This window comes from Quercus lobata, chromosome 10 (genome assembly GCF_001633185.2).
Source record: "Quercus lobata isolate SW786 chromosome 10, ValleyOak3.0 Primary Assembly, whole genome shotgun sequence".
In the NCBI taxonomy this organism is placed as follows: domain Eukaryota; kingdom Viridiplantae; phylum Streptophyta; class Magnoliopsida; order Fagales; family Fagaceae; genus Quercus; species Quercus lobata.
Window position 1 is genome coordinate 2,199,318 of NC_044913.1, and position 27,095 is coordinate 2,226,412.

The following is a 27,095-nucleotide window of genomic DNA, read 5'->3' on the forward strand; positions in this document are numbered from 1 at the left end:
CTGGAACATCACTGAGTTTCTTTGATTATCCCATAAACGGAGATGGTTGCGTTGTCTAAACCATCCATTGGTTTTGTTAAATCAATATATATATATATATATATATATAAAAAAGCAGAGATCTCATGTGTGAGAGTATGCGGTTCTACCAAGTGGCGCATTGTATGACATTTTTTTTTTCATTTGGGATTCCACCTCATCTAAATTTAGCATTTATATCAAATTATTAAGTAATGACATATGCATTAATTTTGATGCATTAATAAAATTAAAAGAAGTTGTATACATTTATAATTTGAAATGCTTTGGATAGACAAAGATGGATCTAAAAAGTCATTGGAAAGATAGGAGTTAAGAAAACTTTTAAATTTTATGCATAAGACTAACTTCAATGTAGAATTGCAAGAGTCAGATTCAATGAATATTGAGTAATATAATTATTTGTCTCCACATTTGTCTAATATAAATCCTCATTTCCTTTGGACTTAAAAATCAAACTTTCATAATTTCTCTCATAATATCTTTAGTTTCCTTTCTGAGAGGTATGTTAACTTCCAAAATATTATGTTCGTCTTTAATTTTTTGTTTAGATTTTATGCATTCATTTTTATTGATGTAGCATTGTAATGTGGTTAGGATGGCTTTTTCATATTATGTGCTAATTTAGATTTTGGGTTTTTTCGTATGATGTATATACTTGGTAAGGATTTGTAGTATATTTGGTGTTTTGGCTACTTTTAGCTTAATTAAAATTTGGAGGTTAAATTGTGATATTATTGTGTCATTATGGCATTATTGTTTCTATTGTTGTATCATGAAATTCTAGCAATTTTTATAGCTAATTGATTAAGATATTAATCTTTCAATTTTCACCCTATTATAATTAAGGTCTTAGAAAATTAAACTTTTCTTCAATTAAAATATTAATGGGCCTTAATTTTATCTCATTTCAATTTTGAAACTAAAGAAAAACTACTTTCATTGACATAAAAATTATAAGTGTTGATATAATGGAGATAGAGACTTTAGTGGCACAAGAAATGTAGAAATTAACACTATAAAATCTATATATAAAGCATAAATCATACAATAAAGACATCTAAGAACCACCAAGTTTGTAGGTGACAATGTGAATATAATATGGTGACATTTGTTGGTTGCATGAATTAGAGGAATTTTTTCCCAATTTATTTAGTTTGAATTTTGTCTTACTAGAAAACTTCATAGAATAATTATGACAAACAATAATAGTATTCATGAAATTAATAGATCATAAATAATTTTTTACTAAATTTATTAAAATACACCGCGCATTGCCCGTGATATCCACTAGTTTTACTCTATTTAACATCTCAAAATAATTGATATAATTCATTGGTTAGTTATAAACTTGTATATTTGGTGTTGTATCTACAAATTTACTTTCAGTTGATGACACCTAGAGCCTTGTAGCTCAATTGACATCTTCTGGTGTTTTCAACAAAAAATTTCACGTTCAAATCCCCCAACTTTTGATTTAAAAAAAAAAAAAAATCATTTGATAACTTTTGATTATCAATTTGCATATGGTTTTATAAAAATGCAGTAGGAAAAAGAGAAAAAGGAAAAAAAGACAAGTTATGTGCTTCATAAACAGATATTGATATAATTTATCAAGTTGACAAATTAATTCAACTCTAAAGGTATAATATCAAAATTGAAGCGAGACCCATTAGCTTTGCTTGGCTTCATGATTTTTATATGCCTTCATGCATGGAGATTAAATTGAAACTATGTTGAAGAATTTATTGGCATAAACACTAGATGTTGCAGCTAGGAGTCTTTTGAAGTTTGGCGCCTCTTGACAAACCTCGAGTGAAAATACCATTCCAATACTTCAGGACACATGATTTTCATCCAAAACATCACCTTCATCCAAGATGGCTCAGTCAAGTACAAATCTCCCCTGCAAGCACTGGCCACAATTGCCTTGGCACACCCTTCTGTTGACTTAGCTAGGGTCCAGGCTGCTTTAGCCTATCCAGAAATCACATTTAGAAGATGAAAAGTTCCCTCTTTGTTTAAAAAATAATAGTGGAAGTGTACATAATGATTAAGTTGGAAGTAGAAATCACATATAACAGGAGTGGTATTAGACATATATAAAAATTTTACTGCATAAGGCTTACAAATTGATGTGTCATAAACCATGTCAATAAAAAAAAAAAGATTCAACAAGTTAATTAGTAGTTAGTACAATCATTGTTTGGTTTAAGTGATCATTTTCACATTTTAAAGGGTCTTTGCCATACCATTACTCAATGCTATTAAAACATCTTACCCTCTTGGTATCTAGTGGCTTAAGACACTTCATTGCCTTTAATATAAATGCAAGTTTTGAAACTTGATTCAAGATTAGAGGTTGGTGAAGGAGGCTTTCAGGTTTCATTTAATTCACAATATACCTTTGATAATTTTGTGGACATTTCTGACTTAATCAATCCAGGAGTCACAATTGTTATTCCAATATGTGAACGAAGTTCAATCTTCAATGTCTCAAAAAAGGATATTATGGCTGCCTTGCTTGCCTGTAGCCATCACAGATTTACAAATGAATCAATTTAAAAAAAAAAGTGGGAGTAGGGCATTCCAATTAAGAAGGTTTCTTACATTGTAGAAACCCAATCTTGGCATAGCCAACCATGCTGCAGTTGAAGCAAGTACAACAATCTTTCCCTTTCGTTTTTTCAAGTGTGGAATTGCATTGTGGGTGCTATATATTGAACCCCAAAAATTTATGTCCTAGAAAAATATAAATTGGGATTCAGTTAATGCAAGAAAGCAAGTTAAAAAAGCAAATAAAAATTTATAGGGCGCTAATTCTTGTAGAACCATAGCTTAGCATCAAGTTCCTAATAGATACGATCGTTTTAGTTTTTACTAATCTAATGTGCAAGAACAATTTTGAACTCTAGGGTGTAAAGAATTTGTTGCAAAGTTTTTGAGTATTTGGATGTAAGTAGCCAGTAGGATTTGAACCAAGAAGCCTATTTCATAATGAAAAACATATTATAAGTTACTATACTAGGCCAAAACATGAATTTGGTGCTAAAATGTGTAAATTTATTTAAGGGAAAGATAATTGTAAATCCTAAGAAGACATGATCAAAAACATATTATAACAGGAAAAAATGCCATATTTTGCAGTCTCTCCAATAGGTAACATTTTCTTATAAATATTTTGATAAAATAAAAAATACTTAAAATACAGTTTTATAGAATATTATGGCATTCTATATATATATATATAATTTAATCATGTGAATTCTTTTGTTTACATTTCCTCTTTCAACATTTTTTGATTTTCTTCTTTCTATTTAGAATATATATATTGGAATTTCAAGTGCAATTAATAGCACCACCTTGTTACAAAAGTGAGACAGAAATGCAACCATATTGGTCTCGATTTTTACCATGATTGAAGCAAAATCAGAGAATTGGACGGAATCTTCAAATAATTCAAAGCGTGTTATTCCAGCATTGTTCACCAAATGATCTACTGTTGAACAAAAACCACCAACCATAACACTAACATCTCAAAATATTTCCACAAAAAAAATCCTTAGGGAGGAAAATGAAAACTTATCATACATTCACTTACATTGTCCAAAGTGGTTCACTGTCTCATCAACAAAATGCTTGCAATCTTCAACCTTGGAAACATCTGCAGGTACCACAATAACCTCTGGGGATCCTAGTTGTCGGGCTCTATTTGCAATTTCTTGAAGACGGTCCTCTCTTCTTGCAATAAGGGCTAAACATGCTCGTCTCCTAGCATACTCATATGCAACATACTACAAACTCACACATTGTAAATTTATATTAAAAGCCTTGTAAGTTGTAACTCAGTAATATTGACCGATTCTTCTAATAAAGAGAATCGAAACCCCAATTCTCTACTTTTTGAAAAAGAATATCATGTATGCAGTATATGTAACCACCCTTTCGCATAGAGGTAGACTCCACAAGTGTAGACCCAATCTTATGTGAAGAGTGGCTACATATACAATATACATGATATACCCTCTCTTACTTTTTGTAAAAAGAATTTTTAAAAGACTTACAAATTGACGTGACAATGAATATAATTGGTATCATTTCAACAACTAATAAAGAAATAATGAATTATAATTCAATTTGTAGTATCCTTATCATCACTTTTTAAAAGTTGACCCAAAAATTTGTAGGTGTAGAATAAAATTTGTAATAATTATACCATCACTCATCTACAAAAGATTAATAGTATGAGATTGATACAAACCTCACCAATTCCAGAAGATGCTCCAGTAATGAGTATGACTTTGCCCGCCACGTTTTCACTGTATTTGGATCTTTTTAAGAAATAAAGAAACTTGAGAAAGAGAAATGGGGCCAAAGTGATAGAGAACACAATGAGCATCAAGGGAGGCAGTGCAATGCCCAAGAACTTGTGCAGAAAATCCATAGCTTTGCTACAATGGAGAGAGAGAGAGAGAGAGAGGACAAATCCTCTATGTTTTAGTTTTAATGCACTTCGTGTTGCAGGGTTTTAGGAGTCGTTATATAGTAGGTTGGCACACATTTTGCATGAGATGGAGTTTTGGTAGAAGGCTTCAAATGTTATTAGTTACTTTTAGTTATTTTCTTTTTTTGATAGTTATTTTTAGTTTTGATTGTATGACTAGTTTGTTTATTTTTATAATTAGGAGATAAATTTGAAAAGGGAATATACCGTTACTTCACATCTCATTGATTAATTATATATTTGGTCATGTATCTTTCACTTTAATTAGATGATTAATGTGAGTTTTAGTTAACTCAACTGGTAAATCTCTTATCCTCGAATTAGCTGCTTACATCAAAAATAGATTGTGCCTTAAACTGATAATAAGAAGGTGTAAGTGAGGATTAGACTCCAGATTTCTTATTTAACCATTAGAGCTATTATTAAGAGTGGACGCCATAGATTGAAACTCTCACTCTCTTTAAAAAAAAAAATTCATTATAGAATAGATGTTATAGGTTACAATTCTATAGTATCTATATATAAAAAAATTAGATGACTAATTAATGTTTGATGCAAATATCTTAGGTGAAAAATCACTTATGTTATGCATTGCAGGAATAGATATGGATGTACTATATCAAAGTAATACTAAATGCTAAATGAGAAGTCAATTGCCTTGTGGCTTAATTGACACTTCCTAATTCCTAGTGTTTCCAACGTAAGCATGACTAGATATTGATATAATATATCAAAGTAATACTAAATATTGAATGAAAGGTCAATATCCTTGTGGCTTAGTTGACACTTCCTATTTCCAAGTGTTTCCAACTAAATTCCCCCACCCCAAATTTTAATAATACCCATAAAAGTGGTATTTAAAATTTTCTAAAATAGTTCATTAACAAATGCCCTAAAGGTACCTATTAACCGGAGTCGCCATAAATGAAAGGAAGTAGAAAAGAGATCAAGAAAGAAACCAATAGTGGAAGAATCTTTCCCCAAATGGATTCATAGACTTAATAATAACAAATATAACCAACATTCTCTTGTCTTATAATGAATACAATACGAGTTGTCAGATACTTTCACTACTAAACAAGACTTGAAGCTTATCATTACTGCTTGGAACAATTTGTCTTAGCTCAACATCACTGCTTGAAACGACCTGTAGTATAATGTTACTGGTTAACACTAAATAAATTCAATTTGAATCAAAGGAGCTGCACTAGCTCTTCTTAGCTTGATGACCTTAATCTGCCTTGAGATATTAAGGATTAAATTTAAGCCCTGTTGAAGAATTTGTTGTCATAAAACATCAAATGTTGCTACTAGGAGTTTTTCTTTGAAGTGCATGGCCTATTGACATACATTGAGTGTGCACCCCATTCAAATACTTCAGGACACAAGATTTTGATCCAACACCACACTTTCACCCAAGATGGCTCAGTCAAGTACATGTCTCCATTGCAAGCACTGTCCACAATTGCCTTGGCACACACTTTTGTCGCCTCGACTGGAACCCATGCATACTAACCGGAAATCATATTAAGAAAGATGTCTCTTTGTTGTGAGAGAATAAAAGCAGCAATGTACATATAATGGGAGTGAAAATCACACGTAGTAGAAGTCATTAAGACTTTTTTGCAAATAAGTGTACAAAAACTGCTTGTGAACATGTACCACGTATAGCTAATAGTCTAACACTATGCTATGTGATTTAAACTTGAATTGTTATTTACAAACATTCTTCTAATGGAGAAATTTCTTTTTTTAAAAATGGATCAATAAAAAGTCAGTCTAATCATTGGTGATCAATTGTTTACTAGCTAGCCATGCACTAATTATGTTTGGCTTCACTGTCTTAACTGGCGTTGATGAGATTTAGTTTCTACAATTAAATTCTAACATATAGATGCATTAAATTTAATTATCCTCGAGAAGGATAACATTGTTTGTATTGCATTAGTCAATGCAATCATGTGTTTGAATTCAATGGGGAAACTTAATGTATAATATCTAAAAAATGATACCCAAGTTTCCATGCTTTTGTAATGAGAGTGGTCCAGAATTAACTAACCATATCTTAATTACACTGTACATTTGTTTCCTTTAATTGAAGATGTACTTCCTTTGAGTTAAGGGGTAAGGGATGAGCTATGTTTAATTTAATTGACAATGTATGTAATTCCTTTAAGCCTATCTGTGATAAAATTTCGCCTTTTGTCATTACTGATTCTATCAATCCAGGAGACACAATTGTTATTCCAATATCTGGATCAAATCCAGTCCTTAAAGTCTCAAAAAAGGAAATTAGTGCTGCCTTGCTTGCTTGAATTCATCACAGATTTAGGAGCTATCAATGACAAAAAAAACGTGGAGTAAGGCATAATAATTTGGAGGTTCTTACATTGTAGAAGCTAAATCTTGGACTAGTTAACAATGCTGCATTTGAAGAAATTACAACAATCTTCCCTTTGCTTTTTCTCAAGTGTGGAATTGCATAATGGGTGCTATATATTAAACCCTAGAAATTTATGTCCTAAAAAACATGAAGTAGCAACCTGTAAATGCAAGCAATAAAAAAAAAGGGGACATGGAGTTAATAATAGGTACATGCATGTATGCTAATCCCATGAATTCATGATCATAGACATATCATAGATTTATATATAGTACCATTTGTAATATCTTTAGCATCACTCATTCTTTAAGGAAAAATTTAAAATTGCTATCTATTATACTACAAAAGATTTATAAACTAATGTGCCAATGAATAAATGTGATTGATGTCATTTGAACAACACAATAAATAAATTTCTTTGTTTTAGTGATGGTGACACATAATATATTACTGGGTACCAAAAGGTTCCCTTATATTACAATCTTGTTCCAAAAGTATGGCAACAATGCAATTTTATTACCATAATTGAAGCAAAATCGGAGAATCTAGTGACTTTTTCAAACAAGTCTATTAGTGCCACTCCAGCATTGTTCACCAAATGATCCATTGTTGTAAAAAGCCCATCAACTATAAAACATTTCCAAAATTTACAAAAAGAATCAAAGGAAAATAAAAACATATCGAACACTTACATGGTCCAAAGTGGTTCACTGCCTCCTCAACAAATCGCTTACAGTTTTCAACCTTGGAAACATCTGCAGCGACCACAATAACCTCCAAGGATCCTATTTGACGTGCTTTATCTGCGACTACTTGAAGATGGTCCTCTCTTCTTGCAACAAGGACTAAACGAGCACCTCTCCTAGTGTACTCATAAGCAACAGGCTTTATACATACTCACAGAGTCAACAAATATGACATTAGTAAGCCATGCATAGATGTAAAATATTGAATTGTATAGTGTCATAAGTTATATAGTGTGTGATTAAATATAAAATAAATATTTTCTATTCTTGTTAAATAATTGAAAACATTAGTCTTATCTCATCTTGAGAGTACTTTGATCTGCAAGATAGTATAAATATTCATTGTTAGGTTCTAAGGAATTAGGAACTAATGTATTAGAACTTCATTTTGTAATGTTGGCAAACCATAATCAAAACATTTTGGTCTTGTTTAGACTTGCTCAAAATATGTGGTTGTATGTAAAGTTGGAATTGAGTAGCTGCAAGATTTACTGTGTAAATCTGTCTGGCTCGATTGATCGAGAATTAGACTCAATTGATCGAAAGTCGTGCAGTTTTTTTTTTGCAGAATTTCCAACTTAACCCAAGCTCGTTTGACGTGTAGGGTTTTATGTTTTGCCCTAGGTATAAAAGGGAAAACCCTAGCCACGTTTTAGGGTTGCTCTTTATGCTGTGTGTGTGAATCTCTTATGAGATCTAGAGGTAGTTGCCTTCACATACACTTAGGGTTTCCAAGATTCAAGATTATGTCAAGAACTTGGTAATCAATTTAGTTGTAGGTTTAAGACCTTAAAGATACATAAGTAGAAGTGCTTGTACTTGCTGGAAATCCAAGAAAGAAGTAGTCTATGGACTCGAAGCTGTCACGTGGTCGTGGTAGTAAGTTTCCTACTCGAGGTAGCAATAGGATGTTAGTGGTCTAAGTCGCTATTTTGTAAACTTCAATTCTTTCATAGTTGATTCAGTTTTATCTTGAGGATAGTTAGATTAAATCCTTCCCAGGTTTTTTACCAGTTTGGTTTTTCTGGGTTATCATATTGTTGTGTTCTTTATTTTCCGCACTTTACAATGATATGTTATATTTGTGTTAACCTAGATTTAATAATTTGACTAAGTAATCATTTGGCTAATTAACTAGGTTAATCTGGTTGTGTTTTAAGGAGTCTAAAAACAAACAATCATAAGTTTACATCTTCAATCCTTACTCTTTTTTACTCACTCTTTAACATTATGGGACATTATAACATAGCGCGCAAGACCAAATAATTTTCCTTTTTTTTAGTAATGCTACAAGGATATAATATCTACTTATAATTATTAATGCATTGTAATTGGAGTTATATCACTTTCACTTAAGTCTACTGCTAATATTTTGTATATTATACATAAACAGATATCATGTCAATAGTTGTAAAAAATGTAATATTCCTAAACTTATAATTATTTTTATCATATAATCAAATGAATCAAAAAATAAGTGGTGGGCTTCAAGATCCTTACTTCTATTATTACCACAAAATAAGTATTTTAACCTTGAAATACAAAATAAGACATGAAAACTGCATAAAAAACACTCTCAATAAAGGGAGGGTTAGAGTAGAGACTCCCCCTCCCTTTCCACACTGTTTATAAAGATATATAAATGGTTTGGAATGGATACACTCATACACACCTCGCCAATTCCTGAAGATGCTCTAGTGATGAGTGCTACTTTGCTTGCTACATTTTCCATATATATGTATCTTTTCAAGGAAAAATGAAACTCAAGAAGACCAAATATTGACATTAAGAGAAGTAACGCAATGAATGTTAAGGGAGGGAGTACAATGTTCAACAACTTGTGTAGCAAATCCGTGATAGCTAACTTGCTACACAATGTCATTTATTTTAATTTGTAATTGTTAGGTTCTAAAGTTTAGGATTTTATGTATTTAGAACTCTAATGTGTATTGTTGGCAAACCATGATCAAAACAATATGTTTAGAAGTGTTTAAAGCTAGCTCAAAGTTGTGTGTCAATGTAAAGTTGGAATCGAGTTAAAGCAGGAAGCATTGTGCCTTTCAGCCTGGCTTGATCGATCGAAGCTTAGGCTCGACCGATCGAAGCTCGGGCAGAATGCTTTTCTGCAGATTCGTCCAACTCAGCCCTATTTGTTTTAAAACGTTTTTAGGGTTTCTTATTTGTCCTAAGTATAAAAGGCAAACCCTAGCCACGTTTTAGTGTTGCTTATATTTGCGGTTTGTGTAAATTTCTTGTGAGATCTAGAGGAGTTTTCCTTTACACAAACTTAGGGTTTTCAAGGAGAAGATTTATCTACACCTTGATGATCAATTCAGTTGCTGCCATTAAAGTTTAAAGAATACACAAGCGGGTGTGCTTGTAGCTGGTGAGAATCCAAGAAAGAAGGAGTCCGTGGATTCAGAGCTTGCACGTGGTCGTGTTAGTAAGTTCTACTGGTTGGTAGCAATAAGAAGTCGAGCGTGGGGGCTTGTAAGTCTTATTGTATGAACTTCGATTCTTTCAAGATAGTGGATTTAAGTTTACCTTGAGGATAGTTAGGTTAAATCCTCCTCAGGTTTTTACCGGTTTGGTTTCCTGGGTGATCATATCTTGTGTTATTTATTTTCCGCTGCTTTGCATGATTTGATCTTTTATATTGTGATAACCTAGACTTGTTTAATTGGACTAAGTAACAACTTGGCTAATTACTTAAGTTTAATCAATTGTTTAAGGGCTCTAAAAACTGTCAGTAATTGTTCTTTCATTCAAGTACTAATATAAAAAGATGTACATGAGTCCAGCCAAGTTTTGAATTGCTCAGGTGGCTCAATATCAAATAATCAATATGAACTCAAAGTACTGGCATGGGTTCGAGCTTTCATTAAGATGTTGGCAAATTTGGCAACTAAAGCTTAAGCTGGGTCCGAAGTTGATCAATTATATGCCACTAATAATTGATGGACATGTAGGCTAGTGGGACCATAATTAATTCAATTGCTAACACGATTTGACACTTTACCAATAATATCCAAAGAGTATTAAAAAAAGTTTAGGTTTCATGTATGGATATAAGAGTATTACTAGTCAACATCTTCATTGACAAAGCTAATTGTTACATACTGACCATTAACTCGAAATTTAAGGCCTGGGGTTACAATACACCGAAGCAATTGGCAGATTTGGCTGGAATATGGTCCTAAGCACATTTTCATAATAGGAAAATAAACTTAGGGGGTGCATGGATTTTTCAAACCCAATTATATGATATATTTCGGAGAATAAAACTTAATTACAGTGTCTTGGGTGGGTGCCTGTATATTAAGTTCTTCTTTAATTGAATTCAAACACATGGTTGTTTTGAATTTAATTATTCTTGAAAAGAAAAAACTATTATTGATGTCTTTTTTTATTTTATTTTTTTTTAAGAAGTTACTGCATTACTTTATTAATAAAATCAAAACAGTCGATTACATCTTAAGCAATAACTGTTTTTAAAAAACGGTGATTTCCTCAACCCATGCTACAAAATCATCTACGAACTTCGCTTGACGAGCTAACTTATACGTTGGCTTATTGCCATCTCTTTTGATGTGTGATTCCTCGACTTGACTATTGATGTCTTATTGTCATTATTATTATTCCGAGTAATCCATAGAAAAAATTCTATATGAGTGAATATTGAGTTAGGGATGGTAAAAACAACCCATCCCTCTTGACCTTCTCTGCAACGTTTAATCCCACTCAAATTTTTTCTACCTTGAAGATGCATGTGATGGAGCAATGCCGGGATTTACTTGTTTTGTTTGCCTTGCCGCATCCTAAATGTGTGTGTATATATATATATTATCTAACATATATTTAAATTAGTTATACATATAATTTAACATTTTCTATACATATTCTAGTTATAATATATATATTTTTATACATATTCTATTATTATCTTCAAAATATTTTTCGGCTCTTTCTCTCTAAGTACTCTCATTGTCATCATTTCCATTTATGTGTAATCTTTATCTCATCAATAATATTGGCTTTATGCAAATATTCTGTCTTTTCTTTACTCTATTTTTTCTTTGTGAATCTGTCATTAACTTCTACCTTGTGAATCACTTGGTAATCCTCTAGGTGCCCTATCTTTTCACTATTTTCCCCACCTACCACATGTACACCTCAAAAGGTATTTATTTCGCCTATCCGTCCATCCCCATAAAATTGACATGACCCATTAAAAATTAAGTTGATCATGGGATTATCATGTGTAGAATTAGTTTTACTTGATGAGGTTAGGCTTAATTAGAATCTCCGTTACTACTCTAAGTCCGTACTTTATGAAATAAATAAATAAAACCTATTTGAAATAAGTGAGGAGTTAAAAAATTTCTTCTTTTTTATGTTTCCTTATATCTTCTTCTTCTTTCTTTCTTTCTTTTTTTTTTTTTTTTTGGTATTAGATTTTTTGGTTGTTTCAATTTGTATCATAAACCCATTAACAAAACTATAAAATGATAATTTCCAAAACAAACTTAAATTCTATTATCTATATATATTTTTTTTGAAAAAAAAAAAACTTAAAACTCTGGTCCCCTCTCACCGCTCACATAGCAAATCTCCCTCACTTTGAATTGAAGGTACATTTTTCAGTGTCTAAAAGCAATTCCCACCAGAAAAAATTTGCTCAATTATTTCCTTTTCTTTAGACCAAATGATGAAGCAGAAAGGAAGGATTTTCAAACTAGTAGAGCTTGCCAAAGTTAGAGCTTTGTCTCAAGCCCCGCCCTAGACTTCCATTAACCAAATATATTCAATGCAACCGAAATACATACCACACGAATTCCTTTGTAAGGGTCCCTTGAGTTTTTATTTGCATCAAACATAAATACTAAATATGTTCAATCTGAATGAGCTCAATGAACTCTGCTAGCTTGATGTACTAGGCTTATTTGGGTTGATGCTAGCAGCTAGGAGTTCTTCTTTGTAGATTGTGGCCTATTGGCAAACATTGAGTGGGAACACCATTCCAATACTTCAGGGCACAAGACTTTGATCCAATACAACACCTTCATCCAAGATGGCTCAGTCAAGTACATGTCTCCACTGCAAGTACTGTCCAGAATCGCCTTGGCACACCCTTCTGCTGTCTCAGCCGGAACCCATGCAGCCTAACCAAAAATTAACATTCAATAATTATTGTTAATTTATTGTCAAGCCTAGGTGCTCCTATTCCAAATTTAATACAAATTGAAAGGTAAGGCTACCGTTCAGTGCTCTAGTACACTAGAGCTTAACACATACATGACAATGAACACATTTGATCTGGATGCAAGCCAAGTCCTAACAGTAAAACAACACTATTCGACCAGCAGCCAATACTGCTTGTGGGCAGGTACCACATGCATCAACTAACAGTCTAACACCATGCTGTGTGATTTGAACTTTAGTTGTTATTTGCAAACATTCATCTCATGGAGATTTTTTTATTTTTATTTTTAGAAGAAGTCCAACAATAAATGAATACATTAACAGAAAAATCAGTCCAATCATTGTTGAAAAACTGATTATTTGTTTACTAGCCATGCAACACTGCATGCATTTTTTTCCCCTTTAGTTGACTATACGAATATGTTTCATTTGATTGACAATGTATTTCCTTGGTGCAGCGTAAAGTGGAGCACAGATTGATTGAGACGAGCCTACCTGTGGTAAAAATTTGCCTTGTGTCATTTCTGAATCAATCAATCCAGGAGTCACAATTGTTACTCCAATATCCGGACCAAATTCAATTCTCAATGTCTCAAAAAAAGATAGTAGGGCTGCCTTGCTTGCCTGTGGCCATCACAGATTTATGAGCAATTAATCATGAAGGAAGAAAACGTGGCCATAAAGCATTGAAGGAGGTTTCTTACATTGTAGAAGCTCAATCTTGGATTAGCTAACCATGCTCCAGTTGAAGAAATTACAACAATCTTCCCTTTGTTTTTTCTCAAGTGTGGAACTGCATAATGGGTACTATACACTGACCCCCAAAAATTTATATCCTAACAAATTGAAGTGGGAATCAATTAATGTAAGTGCGCAAGTTAAGACTTAAGAATTAAATTAACAAATTAGTAATACTAGAACTACAATGTTTTTCACAACTACAAATATAACTTATTGTGATTAACATCACCTTTATCATGCATCAATCCTAAAAAGTTATCTTAATAGTTGTGAAAAATATTTTGTCACTAGTGAACAAAAATGATACTAACCGCAGCTTAACAAGAATATTTTTTTGGAACAAAACAAGAAGTTCATTATATGTGATGTCCCAATTTAATTGATTGTGTGATGTGTGTGGGTGTATAATGAGTCCCACATCGGGTATTTATTGGGTTGAACTGGGCTTTATTAACAACTGCAAGGAGTCTCAATTGTGACTAGTTCTTTTGAGGTATAACGCAGATGTGGCTAGCGCTTTTCCTTGAGTTGTTACATATGGTATCAGAGATGAGAAGGAGACAGAGTTCATACCCGTCACTGTCCGTTCCCTTGCCAGAATTATACCACTCGAACCAGAGGTAACCTAAAGGTGCACGCAGGAATTGAGATACAGACATAGAGAGAACTACCACCGGTAAGTTTTTCTTTTTTTCATTCTTTCTTAGATCTGGGTATGGGTATGAAATATGATTTAGGTTTTGAGAAATTTGGTTGGATTGATTTTTATATAGGTATTTGGGTTACATTACGTTTTGATTTGTTATTTTGAAATTTGGGGTTATATATGATTTAGGTTTGGAGATGGCAAAGATAGAGAAATAAGAGAGAATCTGAATTCGTTATTTGGAAAGAGCATTGGTAACAAGAGAAATCTAACATCTTCTTGTCAGAACGCCAGAAACCTTTATCGGTAATTTTTTATTTTTTATAAAAATTTTATATTGCTTTAAACGTTTGAGTTGATTTAGTCTTAGGTTGGGGTATTTAACTGAATTGATTTTGATTCAAGATCTATCTTCCTTTTTTACTTTTTTTTTTTTCCTCTAAACCACACTCTTAAATACCATTTAGAGGATAGAAAAACAGACATCTCCTTCCATTAGAGAGCGTGAGGGAGATTGAAGAAGTTTGATTTATTTAATTTGATTTTGATTGTCAATTTGTCATATACTTACTGCTACAATTATTGTTTATTTCCTTTTATGCATGTTTTGATCTCATGTTGGTTAAAATTATAGGAAAAAATAATTGTGTTAAGTTCTTAAAATTTTCTATTGCATATGACTAATTGTTAACAATGTTCAGTTCAATTTTTATCTATTTTAAATTAGTTCTATGATAGATTTTGTTTGATGTTTCTGAAATGATTTCAAATTGCAGAGTGAATATTTGTTGTTTTGTTTAATTAGTTTAAATAGATGGGTTAGATTTAGTTTTGATTAAGCGATTTTGGTTAGAAATTTTGTTTAGGTTAGCTGGCTTGGCATAAATTGGTTTTAGGTATCTAGAATCAATTTTGCATATTTGGGTTGCTTTGATTTTGAATTTGCCTTTGTTGTTTTTGAATGGTCCCTTTTTAAAATCCATTGAAAATATGCGGAGAAACATGGTACAAACTATATGATTGATTGCACCAGTTTCATTTAACAACTCTTCACTGTAGTTATTAGGAAGTATTGTCTTGGACATTCGGTGCCCTGTTTCTTAAATGCTTCTCACTTGGATATGAAAGAATCATCCTTCAATTGTGTTCTTTGTGAACATCTTTATTAAAAACATGTATCATTTGTGTATGGTATGTTAGTGTGCTCAATTAGTCCATGAAAGAAATACCATATTGCCAAGTAGTTTTTTGCTGCATTATGTTTTGATTTTTTTTAAAAGTTGTTTTAAAAGATTAACAGAGTCATCCTATATTGTTTAAGAGAAACTATTTTCAAAATTGTATTCTTTTTCTATATTTCACAATTCAAAACCTAATTATGTGATTAAGATTTTGGATTTAAAAAAAAAAAAAAAAGAGTCAAGATCATGAAATTCTAGTTGGAACTAATGACATTTCTGGCAGATATTATTTAGGAATAATAACAATAACAATAATAATAGTGTACTGACACCTATTTGGGATGGGCTAAAAGTAGTCTTCTTATTACAAAATGTCATTTGTATGGTGAGATATGTCATTTTGCCTTACTTTGTTCAGTTCTCTTTTACAGGGTGATACTATTGCACTTCCTATTTTTTTTTTGGCAACACAAAGGTAAGATTCTGTGAAGGCACCAATTAGTTAACCCTTTTGAAAGTTTTTATTTTTTATATTTACTTCAAATATTTATTTGTTTTCCTTTTGTTTCAATGCGTAAAATAAATCATAGTTATTCAGCACATATGCAAATAAGAGAAGCGTTACATTAATGATAGTAGTTGTGGTGATAGAGTTAGGGGTGGTGGATATCATTGCAGTGCTAGCAACATGGTGTGAAAGAGATTTAGGATGGTCATGGATAGAGCAACTATTTAGAGGTTATCAATCTGGTGATTGTTATTGTAGTGTTTGGTAGTGTTGAAGATAAGGAAGAGATTGCTTGAGGCATTGGAGGAGATGTTCTTCATGGTTGAGCTCCATATAGAATTTTTTAATGTTCTTTCACTATCAGATTTTTATTACTGCAGGGACCAGTTTCGAGTGTATGATTTTTTGAAATTATGTTCTAGCCCATGCATGACAGGAAATTTGATGGGTTTAATCTTTGACCTCAGAAATATAAATAAGAAACATTTAATATTTTTCTTTGTTTGGTTTATTGGTGCTGAGATGTAAACATTTAAGATTTTTTGTTTGGCTGAGGAGGGTCACTTTGTCAAGAGTGTAGTAAATATGTGGTTCTAGACTTAGCTCTGTTCTCATTGCTTTTAATTCATACTTAGAATATTTTGAATTTGTTGGCTTTCTTTTATTTTGGATTTAGGATTGAGATTGGAAAGTGTATTTAATTGAGTTATTACCAAAGATGGGCTATATTATCCAGTTGCAGACACCTAACAAAAATTGATGTTATTTCTAAATTACAATTGAATACCTAAATATGTTAAATTAGTTGTTTATTAAAACCCATTACAAAAATCATTGTTATTGGAGTTTTAGAATGGTGGATAAACCTGCGAATTTCATAAGATTTGTTATTGTTTCTGACCTCAACTCAAATAAACTTCAATTCTAAATATTCTGAAGTAATATGTTTACATATGTTGATGTGGGTCATGGGTTTGTATATTAGGTCATTCTTTCAGTTGGATTTGTGTTTGAACAACTTTCAGTGAGTTCGTTTGGGTGTTATGAACACATATTTCTATCTCTCTTTTTTCATCCTTTTCTATTAATATCAATTTGTGTTTAATATATTGTAGATTAAATAGTTTTTACTGATGTATCTTAGTCATTGGCAGCTTGGGGGAGGTTTGATATTTTGGGTCTTCTAAGATAGAAGTTCAATAGCAGTTTTGGGTAAATGGGGACAACCAAATTATGAATCAATCTTTTGCGGTGATGTTAACAACTACACCATTGTTCAAATGAACTCACAAAACTCCAGGTCTGAACTAAAGATTTTGAGATAAATGATATGGTCTCCATGTATCTTTTAGTTTTGTTTTTAATTTTTCCATTCCACTTATCTTTCAACCTTGCAGTGCCACAACTACACAATTGAAGAGCTCATCACAAAGAGCTTACAACGTTGACATTGTCCTCTTTAGCAATCAGATTGGCCAAATGAATACGAAGAAAGGTGCATCATAGACAACAGTACCTAATCTTTCTCCCTCTCTTTTCGGTATTGGAACACCATTTTTTCATTTTTTTTTTCCCTCTTGGGTTTTCAATTTTGGTAGATTATTATTGTAACACCAGTGTTTGAAGAAATGCTTAAATTGAACTTTGGATTGGATGTGTGGAACCCAATTGTTTATGCACGTACAATGCTATTTACAGATTTCTTTTAAATTTTGTTGTGAATTGTGATATCAATATTTGGTTAAGTATATGAATGACGGATTGGCCTATGTATGCTCAACATACATATTCATATTGGTATATTTAATTTGTGTTGGCCAATTAGGTTTGTGTATGACCTTGGATCCTTGCTGTCTAATTGTTACTTTCTCTCTCAAAAGGCTAAATACTTTGTTATGTTGAGTTATTTGGATTTTGTTTGAATGATTTTTGCTGTTTTTTACTGGTAAACTTTGGCATTGGTAATTATTATTATTATTATTTAATTTTCTATTAATAAAGCATATTTACACTCAAAAGTTGTTGGGTTAGTAAGTGAAGGGTTCCATCCTACCTTTTTGTTATTAATTTTTGACGATTTCTAAGTTATTCTTTATGTTGGTGCTATTTATCAATTTTTTTTTTGAGATTGCTCGGAATGAAAGATTATGGGTGAGAAAGTTGGATACTTTTAAACCCAATTTTGTTGGGTAAGCAATTGTGGAGATTTGAGCAGGAAAGAAATCACCTTTGGAAGTGAGTTTCTTGAATAAAGTATGGGGAGGTTAGGGACAATTGACATAGGATTTAGCAATTGCAACCTTTGGAGAAACAAAAAGGTAGGATGGGATAGATTTGCAGGACATGTGACTTTTGTTATTGGGGATTGTAGAAAAACAAGATGTGAAAATTGACTGGGAGACCATATGCAACAAGAGCATGATTTCATATCAGTAGGTTAACTATTTGGATGAGCTCACATTTTGCTGATTTTTTTTAATTCTTGCAGATTACTATTGGCAATGGTATTTTGCTTATAAATCTGATGCCTAATATCAACCTATGTTAGTAATTCTATTCATGATTCTCACGGTGTTAAAAATAGGAAAGTGAGATACTTTTTTTTTATGCTACCCATAGGACAGAACATTCAAAGCATTTTTAGAATTACGATAAATGAATTGTATATTTTGAGAGTTTGAGAGACCTATGTGTTGTCGTTGATGATAAAGACGGTTATGTAAGTCAGGTATGTATAGTTGGCCCATTTGGTTGGTGATGAAATCTGGGAATGTTTAGTTTTATGACTATGACATTGAAATTTGCTATCAATTCATCAATATTTTTTCTCAAAATTGTGTAGCTTTCATGATGTTCAATAATTTTATCTTATCTATATATATATATTATAAAACTGAAGCCTCTGACTTTCGATTGACTTCATAATATGATGCTACGTTAGCTAGCTCCACAAATTTCCACATCAGAATTTTTTTTCTCTACTTTTTAAATCTGAATTAATGTCTTTTGATATGTACCAGTTGATTTTTTTGATTGATATTATTGAATTTTGGTTTGTGTGTGTGATTCAAATTTGAGAAAATTTTTAGTTGAAATTTCAGATACAATAGGTTTGGATAGATTGGTGGTTGATTAGAGTTTAAATTTTGTGTTTTTGATGAATTTGGGGATCCCCAGATTTACTATTAGGTTCTAATTCAGAAGACCCATTTGGCTATTGATTTTAAATGATATTTGTGCTCTAATCATTATTATAATTTTTGTTTTTTAAGTTGGTTCTCATCTTTTATATTTGTTCATTTAGTAGATTTCAGATGCTATTATTTGGTTCTCTTTTAGAATAGCATTTTGTTATTGCCTATTGGCTTTTCTTTCATATATGGTGGTTAGAGACAATTTTGTGATGCCATCTCTAATCACTTATCCTCTAGATCATATGAAACCGTATATAATTAAAATATTTCATTGTGAAATTAAAGCTCTCTATAGTTTCTTTAAAGTGGTTTCTAAAACAATTTTGCTCGAGGAAATTTTCTTGACGATGGGTTGTAATTGTTATTTTTTTTTTTTATTTTTTTTATCGATAACAATGGTTATAGTTGTTATTGTCTTATAAAATTTGGTGCTAAATTTGATTTCTTTACTCTTTTGCAGCTTTAACTTAGCCTCATTTGATCAATTGCTTCCAAGGATATTCTCAGCATTCTCTTTTAGCTAGGATTTTTTTCACCTTAATTGCTAGAAATATTTTGTATACATCCCAAGGGATGTTACCATTAACCTTTTTTATTTGAGAAAAAGTTACCGTTCACTTTAGTTGCTTATAATATGCTTAAAAGAAATCTATTTGTAAGAATCATATTGTGATGGAAATTATACGTGTTATTATACGACTCTTCTAAAACTATTTATTATTAATCTCTAATTAATTAATGTTACTAAAATTCTATTTTATATCTCCTCATTATCAATGGCCAAAGTAGAATTCTATCTCAAAAAAATAAAATAAAAATTGATTCAACTTCGTTCTTCCATAGAACCACAATTTAAAATATATATATATATATATATATATATGTACATATTCAGTCTATTAGTTATCAAATATCATTAAAAAAAAATTATAATTCAATGATTTATAAATTTGATTGTGAGAGTTATTTCCATATTCAATATGATATACTTAATAAGTTTTTTTATTAATTTATAAATTTTATAACATTAGCTAAACAAAATATTTAATCTAAATTAAGTTTAGAGAAAATTCAATTAAAATTTTAATTTTGCGTCATGTGTCTCATCTAATTTTTAATTTTTGGGTCAAGTGAATTATTGAGTGTAAATATCGAAAAGTCCAAATCCAATTGACGTCCAAATTTGTGCTGTGTCCATCTAATTTTTTAAATTTTGTAGTAAGGGCATTATTGGATACAAAAACCGAAAAGTTTAAATTCAATTAAATATTTTAAAAATGTATAGTTTAAAAAAGATGTAAGTCAATATTATGTATAATTTGAATCATGTAATTACGATTATTTTTAATTGTACCCCGTGCATATGCACGGGGTTATACACTAGTTGGTATAATAGCCCTTTCTAAATCATTGCCGCTACCCATTCTTCTTCTCTGTCTTATTCCACATTTCCACTATTATTAACTCTAACAACCCATCTTTTACCATACCTCACCAACTCTAATAATAAATTACTCACTATCTGCCAAATAGGACAATTGTGACAAAAATTGTGTTAAAATGTGTAAAACTAGATTTATTTTGCATTTTCACACAACTTTTGTCACAACTATCAGTGTCCTCAAATGACATTATCTAATAGACAATAGCTACCACAATATCTTTTCTAATTTCAACTATACAATTTATGTCATGACAAGTTTGTTCCAAAAGTATTAGAACAGAGATGCAAATTTATTACCATAAGTGAAGCAAAATCAGAGAATTGGGTGACTTTTTCAAACGAGCGTGGTTTTGTCACTCCAGCATTGTTGACCAAATGATCCACTGCAGCAGAAAACCAGCCAACCATAACATATACATTTCCAAAATATTATCTCAAAAAATACATAGGAAAATATGAAAACTTTTCGTAGACACTTACATTGTCCAAAGTGGTTCACTGCCTCTTCAACAAATCGCTTACAGTCTTCAACCTTGGAAACATCTGCAGCCACAGCAATAACCTCCGGGGATCCTATCTTACGGACTTTATTTGCGACTGTCCGAAGACGGTCCTCTCTTCTTGCAACAAGGACTAAACGAGCACCTCTCTTTGCGTACTCATAAGCAACATGCTTCAAACTCACAAACACAAGTCAATAGACAATAGATATGACACTAATATAATGATAGTCTGATTTCTTTCTTTTTTTTTTTTTTTTTGTGTGTGTGTGTGTGGGGCGGGGGGAATAAGGTAAGTAAAGACTGTAAAGTTTTATTGCTTAGGGTGAGTTTGGTTCAGCTTTTTGAAAAAGTGCATAATGAAAAAGTGGAGTTTTCAAAAAGTGCATAATGAAAAAGTGCTTTTTCAAAAAGCTGAGTGTTTGGTAAAAGCTGTTAAAAAGTGTTTTTTGAAAAAACTGAGTGTTTGGCTAACACTTATAAAAGTGACAGTTTGAAAGATAAATTACCAAAAAGGACAATGTATATAAGAGAGTTTATTTCATACTTAAATCAATATTGTGAAATTATTTTTTTATCACCAATATTAACTAATAATAATCTACCACTTAAGATTTATTGTAAAAGTATTGTGATAATTTATACTGATTTTAATTTGAACGTGCTATTATAATTATTTTTTTTCAATTTCTAAACAAATTATTTTTTTCTCACCAATATTAACTAATAATAACATACTACTTAAAATTTATTGTGAAAATATTGTAACAATATTTCTCAATTTTAATTTCTTATTCTTTATTTTATGTTTCCCTTATTTTATTTTATTTTTTTATCCATATTTCTTTCTTTTTTTCCCTCTTTTTTTCTCCACCACACAAGTACCCTCCATTTTTTTTTCTTTATTTCCTTATTTTCTCTCTTTTCCTGCCACTTCCTCCACACACGTGCCCCTACTTTTTTTTTTCTTTATTTCCTTATTTCTCCCTTCCACTTCACACTCCACTCCTGACTCCAGAATCTTCCACACACTTCAAACCTCTCTCATCCCTCAAGCCGGCTCAAGGTCTCTGCATCTCTTTTTTTTTTTTTTGACACTTCAAAAGCTAATGATGATGATGAAGAAGATGAAGATGATGATGATGATGATGAAGAAGTCTCTGCATCTCTTTTTTCATCCTTTTTCTTTATTTCCTTATTTTGTCTTTCCTTCTTTATTCTTTTTTTTTTCACACTCCAGAGAAGAAGATGATGATGATGATGATTGAAACATAAGGATTTTGGGATTTTGGGTTTTTTTTTTCTATGGATTTTGGGTTGATTTTGAGTTGGGTTTGGGATGGGTTTTCCGGATTTGAGTTGATTTTAAGTTGTTTTTGTGTTGATTTTGAGTTATTTTTGGTTTGGTTTTGTTGATTCTGTGTTCGGAATATCAAAGGTTGAAATGGGTTTTGTTGATTGTGGGGGTAGACCGGTGAAGAAGCAGAGGAAGACGAAGAGGAAGAAGAAAAGGAAGACGAAGAAAAAAGAGACAGATGAGAGATGAGGGGCGTCAAATTGCATGGGTATTTCAGTCTTTTTGGTTATTGCAACAGTAATATAACAAAACGCGCATAGCGCGTTTTGATTTATGGACCACTCAGACCCCATTTTCCTTGCGCGTTTTGTCTTCAGTTTTTATAAAAGTTCAAAATGCAACTTTTATAAAAAAGTTGCGTTTTGAGCTTACCAAACGCAAAACTGGGTTTAGCTTTTTTGAAAACGCCCTTTTTGGGCTCAAAAAGTGGAACCAAACGGGCACTTAATAAAGTCCTTGTGAAATACAACCTTCAAATTAGAGGGTGGTTCTTCTACCCAAATATTTAAATTTGTAGCTAAAACTACTCTTTTTGCGAGGGAGTTTGCTAGTTGATAGCCCAATTTCTAAGAGGTCCAATCTATACATAGCTCGTAGGGTACCTAAAGTGATTGTTGTTGATATAGATAAAATTTATACATTCATGAATTATATTGTTTATGATGAAAGATATAATACAAGTTATTTATTTTATTTTTAATAGTTGAATAAACAGTATTTAGAAATGTTAGTCCTAATCCCACTTTAAGAGTATTCTAATCCCTAACATAGATATTATATATATATATATGCTCCAATTAGTTCAACTGGTAAAGTTTCTAATGGTTGAATAAGATATATGAAAAAGAAAAAAGAAAAAAAAGAACATAGATTAAATGCTTATTAAGTTTACATTTTCACTACTCACTTCTTAGCAATATAAGAGACTTGGCTGGGCAAAATGAGTTCGAGTTCAATCTAGTTGGGTGTGAGTCAAATCAGTATGGGTCAAAAAAATTTTGGACTAAACAAGTTGTTATTCCTTTGCTTTGATGGGTTGAATCTACCTGATATAACCTATGTTTTATTTTCACACACTACCAAAAAACTTTAATATAATTTTTATTTATTTTTCAATATAAATAAAAAAACAAAGAAACAACCAGAGATAAGAGAATAATACAAAAATCATTACGATATATATATATATATATATATAAAATACATGAATCATGAAATAAAATTAAATCACTTATAAATATAAGTGTGCATTTGGCTATGAAGCATGGGTGCGTTTCGGGACTCAGGTGCGGGTGCGGGTGCGGGTGCGGGTGCGGGACTCGGCAATTTTTGAAAAAGTAGGGTGCGGGTGCGGCGGGACTCGGCGATTAAAAAATTATTAAAAATATTTTTATTTATATTTTCTATATATTTTTACTATTAAAATATTCTTAAAAAACACATTACTATGCCTTGATTCACAAAACAAAGAAAGAAAAAGGCAAGAAACACATTACTATGTCTTTGAGGTGAGAATTTAGGCTTTTCCGGCTAGATTCAAGGCTGATTTATGTCTGTTTCGGCCATTTCCGGCCTGTTTCGGTTGTCGGCCGATACGACCCGATATGGCCGATATGGCTCGATTCTAATCGAATCAGGCCGGTTTGGCGCGAATCGAAGCCGATTCGGCGCGAATTAAGTCGCGTCGGCGTGAATCTGAGGAAAAAAAAAAAAAACTTAGACTCAGCACCGACGCATGGGCAACCGCGACAGACGCTGCATCCCGCGTCGGACTTGGGTGCGGCACCCTCCCTGCCGCGTCTGTGCTTTCTAGGCATTTGGATTAGTTTTTTTGTTGAGAGTTGACAAGACTATAATTGTACTTAAAAAAAAAAAAATCGAGGGTTTAAAAGACTGGACATATAAGTATATAGCAAAAAAAATTAAAACCAAACGTTGATTCTAGCTCACACTAAAAATATATAGATTTAAGAATAAAATATAACATGTTAGGTAAATAAAAAAAAAGTAAGTAGTTAGGAAGAACATCTATAATGAAAAAAGAAAACTACTGAATGTTAGTAACAGGTTGAGTTAAGCCAAGGTTTAAAGGTTCAATATTATATCATTATATTGTATTTCAAACACAAACTGAACTCAAGCTTATCATCAAACTAAATGACTTGTTCAAATTTGGTTAATCTTCTTGTCGAACAAGTTTGAACTTATTCACAAGTTACATGATTTACTTATTCTTTTCCAATGCATATATAGTAAATATCATGACTAAAATTTTTCACTCCTTAGCAAATCTATGCTAATAATTTGATTTTATTGGTTTGTTTAATGGTCAAACTTAAATCTATATAAACTTGAGCTTGATTCGTTTACTAAGTAAATACACATATACAATTTTTTTTTTTTCCTGAATCAAACTTGTGCTATTTAAGAAAAAATCGGTTCATTTACAACTCTATCTAGATAGGGCTTTCATCCACTCTACTTTTCATTAATTACTTAAATTTGAAGTATACAAAATTTTTTTTTTCCTGAACCAAACTTGTGCTATTTAAGAAAAAATCGGTTCATTTACAACTCTATCTAGATAGGGCTTTCATCCACTCTACTTTTCATTAATTACTTAAATTTGAAGTAAAAATAAAAATAAAAATATTATAAGCTTGAAATAAGACATGAAAAATACTTATTCTAGAAAGATAAATGGTGTGGGATGGATAAAGACCTCGCCAATTCCTGAAGATGCTCCAGTGATAAGTGCAACTTTGCCGGCCACATTTTCCATGAATATGTATCTTTTCAAGGAAAAAAGAAACTTGAGAAGAAGAAATGGTGGCATAAAGAGAAGTAACAAAATGAAGGTTAAGGGGAGGAGTATAATGTTCAAGAACTTGTGCAGCAAATCCATAGCTTTTAGTGAAACACTGAAATGAGAGAGAGAGAGACAGAGAGAAACTGAAGCTTTAAATGAATGAAGTAGTGAACAGTGAACTCGACTCGTGACCAAAGGCCCACCAATAATTGACCGATTTGCAGGTTGGTTGAATCATCATTTATTGAATCACTAATACATTTAACACTTCACCAACATCTGAAGAAGATTTAAGAAATTTAGGGCCTGTTTGGGTAAGGAATTTTCGTCACTCAATTTCCATCACTCATCACTCATCACTCATAACTCATCACTCATCACTCAATTTTTCACATCCGTTTGCCTTCATCACTCAGTTTTCATCATTCACTATTTTTCACACTATTTGGAGGGCCCACACCTGTCACGGTACAGTGTTTTTTTTTTTTTTTTCACTTTTTTTTTTTTTTTGTTTTTTTTTTTTTTTTTTTTTTAAGTGAGTCTAGGTACTTAAAAAAAAAAAAAAAAAGCCAACGCCAACCCAGAAAGAAAAGAAAAAAAAAGCAAAAAAAAAAAAAAAAAAAAGCCAACGCCAACCCAAAAAAAAAAAAAAAAAAAAAAAAAAAAAAAAAAAAACAGCCAACGCCAACCCAGAAAAGAAAAAGAAAAGGAAAAAAAAAAAAAAGCCAACGCCAGCCCAAAAAAAAAAAAAAAAAGGTGGTCAAAAGTTGCGGCTGTGGGTCCCTCATGTGTGTTTATTTACGGAAATACCATTGAGTTATGAGTTATGGAAACTGAAAACAACATTTTGTTGTTTTCAGTTTCCATAACTCATAACTCAAAAATCAGAGAATTGAGTGATGGAAACAGAGTTATGGAAACAGAGTTATCGTTTGGCCAAACAACCTTTTTGCTATGGGTCCCATCATTTTTGAGTTATGAGTTATGGAAACTGAGAATTGAGTTATCAAAAAACTCAATCCAAACGGCCCCTTAGGTTAAATCTGTAAGACTCAACACTCAACACTCAACAGGCTTATAATTAATGGTAGCAGCAAGTCATTAATGCGGAATTAAAGGCGTGGTCTTACTGTTACGGGGTTACCCCAATTATGCACACTTCCAATACTTGTAAAAGACCAAAAAATTATAGTTTCTTTATCCCAATTTATTTGTTTTGTTTGAAAAATCAAATTTTTTAAGAAAATATTATTTATTGTCTTATATTCCTTATAAAAATGTATAAGTTTACAAAACCATCCTTAAATAAATTCATCAATTTTTTTAAAAAGAGTTATTCTTAATGAAGCAACTAAAAAGTTGCTCCAATTAAATTGATTTTATTAAATATTAGTTAGTTTTCTTTTCAAATAGTTTTGAAAATAAAGTAGGGGTATAATAAGAACATTAATAAAATAATAATTTTTATTTTTAGAAACAAGACAATATTTTGGGACATCCTAAAATGGAATAGAGGATAAACAAACTGGGATAGAGGTAGTAGTAATAGATTATAGTTAATGATTCATCGGCTTCACACACAAATTCATTAATTCGGTATTATATATAATTTGACTTTATTTGTATAAAAATTGTAAAAAAATTATAAAATAAAATATTAAATGTATTTTAAGCACCGCTCTTTGGAGTATACATTAACAAAATCCATAAAATAATACAAAATATAACTGAGGAGGAATTATGTATGAGTGATTCCCAAGGATTAATTACTAACTTACGGTAAAGGTGCATTCTTAATATAATAATTCATTTTAAAAAAATTTTTGACACATTTTTATGGG

At 31.5% G+C, this 27,095-nt stretch overlaps 2 protein-coding genes, 1 long non-coding RNA gene and 1 pseudogene across 8 annotated transcripts; 1 reads left to right on the forward strand and 3 right to left on the reverse strand.

Annotated features, from left to right (window-relative positions):
- Positions 1-1,603: 1,603 nt before the first annotated feature.
- On the reverse strand, positions 1,604-4,538 carry LOC115963875 (11-beta-hydroxysteroid dehydrogenase-like 4A). 2 transcript variants are annotated; one of them, XM_031083095.1, is made up of 6 exons: positions 4,301-4,538; positions 3,641-3,833; positions 3,453-3,538; positions 2,650-2,781; positions 2,445-2,567; positions 1,604-2,016 (listed from the first exon to the last, which is right to left on the reverse strand). In XM_031083095.1, the coding sequence occupies exons 1-6, from the start codon at positions 4,481-4,483 to the stop codon at positions 1,813-1,815; spliced, it is 921 nt and encodes a 306-aa protein (XP_030938955.1). In that variant the 5' UTR covers positions 4,484-4,538; the 3' UTR covers positions 1,604-1,812. The 2 variants fall into 2 exon arrangements, with proteins under 2 accessions (XP_030938955.1, XP_030938954.1); XM_031083094.1 differs by having other exon boundaries at positions 3,402-3,538.
- A 1,315-nt stretch (positions 4,539-5,853) lies between these two features.
- On the reverse strand, positions 5,854-9,554 carry LOC115963491 (annotated as a pseudogene).
- A 2,863-nt stretch (positions 9,555-12,417) lies between these two features.
- LOC115963877 (11-beta-hydroxysteroid dehydrogenase 1B-like) lies at positions 12,418-25,387 on the reverse strand. The gene is made up of 6 exons (XM_031083096.1): positions 25,168-25,387; positions 21,069-21,261; positions 20,886-20,971; positions 13,579-13,710; positions 13,370-13,498; positions 12,418-12,834 (listed from the first exon to the last, which is right to left on the reverse strand). Exons 1-6 carry the CDS (start codon positions 25,348-25,350, stop codon positions 12,634-12,636), a joined length of 924 nt encoding a protein of 307 aa, XP_030938956.1. The 5' UTR covers positions 25,351-25,387; the 3' UTR covers positions 12,418-12,633.
- LOC115963878 lies at positions 14,146-19,819 on the forward strand. Of its 5 annotated transcripts, none has more exons than XR_004085936.1 (6): positions 14,146-14,291; positions 14,451-14,567; positions 15,874-15,917; positions 17,105-17,445; positions 18,078-18,382; positions 19,605-19,819. It is a non-coding gene; the product is annotated as an uncharacterized LOC115963878 (long non-coding RNA). The 5 variants fall into 5 exon arrangements; XR_004085935.1 differs by lacking the exon at positions 19,605-19,819 and having other exon boundaries at positions 14,147-14,291; positions 17,105-17,250; positions 17,348-17,445; positions 18,078-18,421; XR_004085934.1 differs by lacking the exon at positions 18,078-18,382 and having other exon boundaries at positions 14,147-14,291; positions 17,105-17,490.
- Positions 25,388-27,095: the final 1,708 nt, after the last annotated feature.

Coding starts and splice junctions, on each gene's coding strand:
- LOC115963877 (XM_031083096.1), bottom strand. CDS start 25,350: ATGGATTTGCTGCACAAGTTCTTGAACATTATACTCCTCCCCTTAACC. Junction 21,262..25,167: donor CATCTTCAGGAATTGGCGAG/GTCTTTATCCAT, acceptor GTGAGTTTGAAG/CATGTTGCTTATGAGTACGC. Junction 13,711..20,885: donor CTGATTTTGCTTCACTTATG/GTAATAAATTTG, acceptor TCAATTTGTTAG/GATATAAATTTTTGGGGGTC.
- LOC115963875 (XM_031083094.1), bottom strand. CDS start 4,483: ATGGATTTTCTGCACAAGTTCTTGGGCATTGCACTGCCTCCCTTGATG. Junction 2,782..3,401: donor TGTCTCACTTTTGTAACAAG/GTGGTGCTATTA, acceptor ATATTTTTCTAG/GACATAAATTTTTGGGGTTC. Junction 2,568..2,649: donor CAAGATTGGGTTTCTACAAT/GTAAGAAACCTT, acceptor TGATGGCTACAG/GCAAGCAAGGCAGCCATAAT.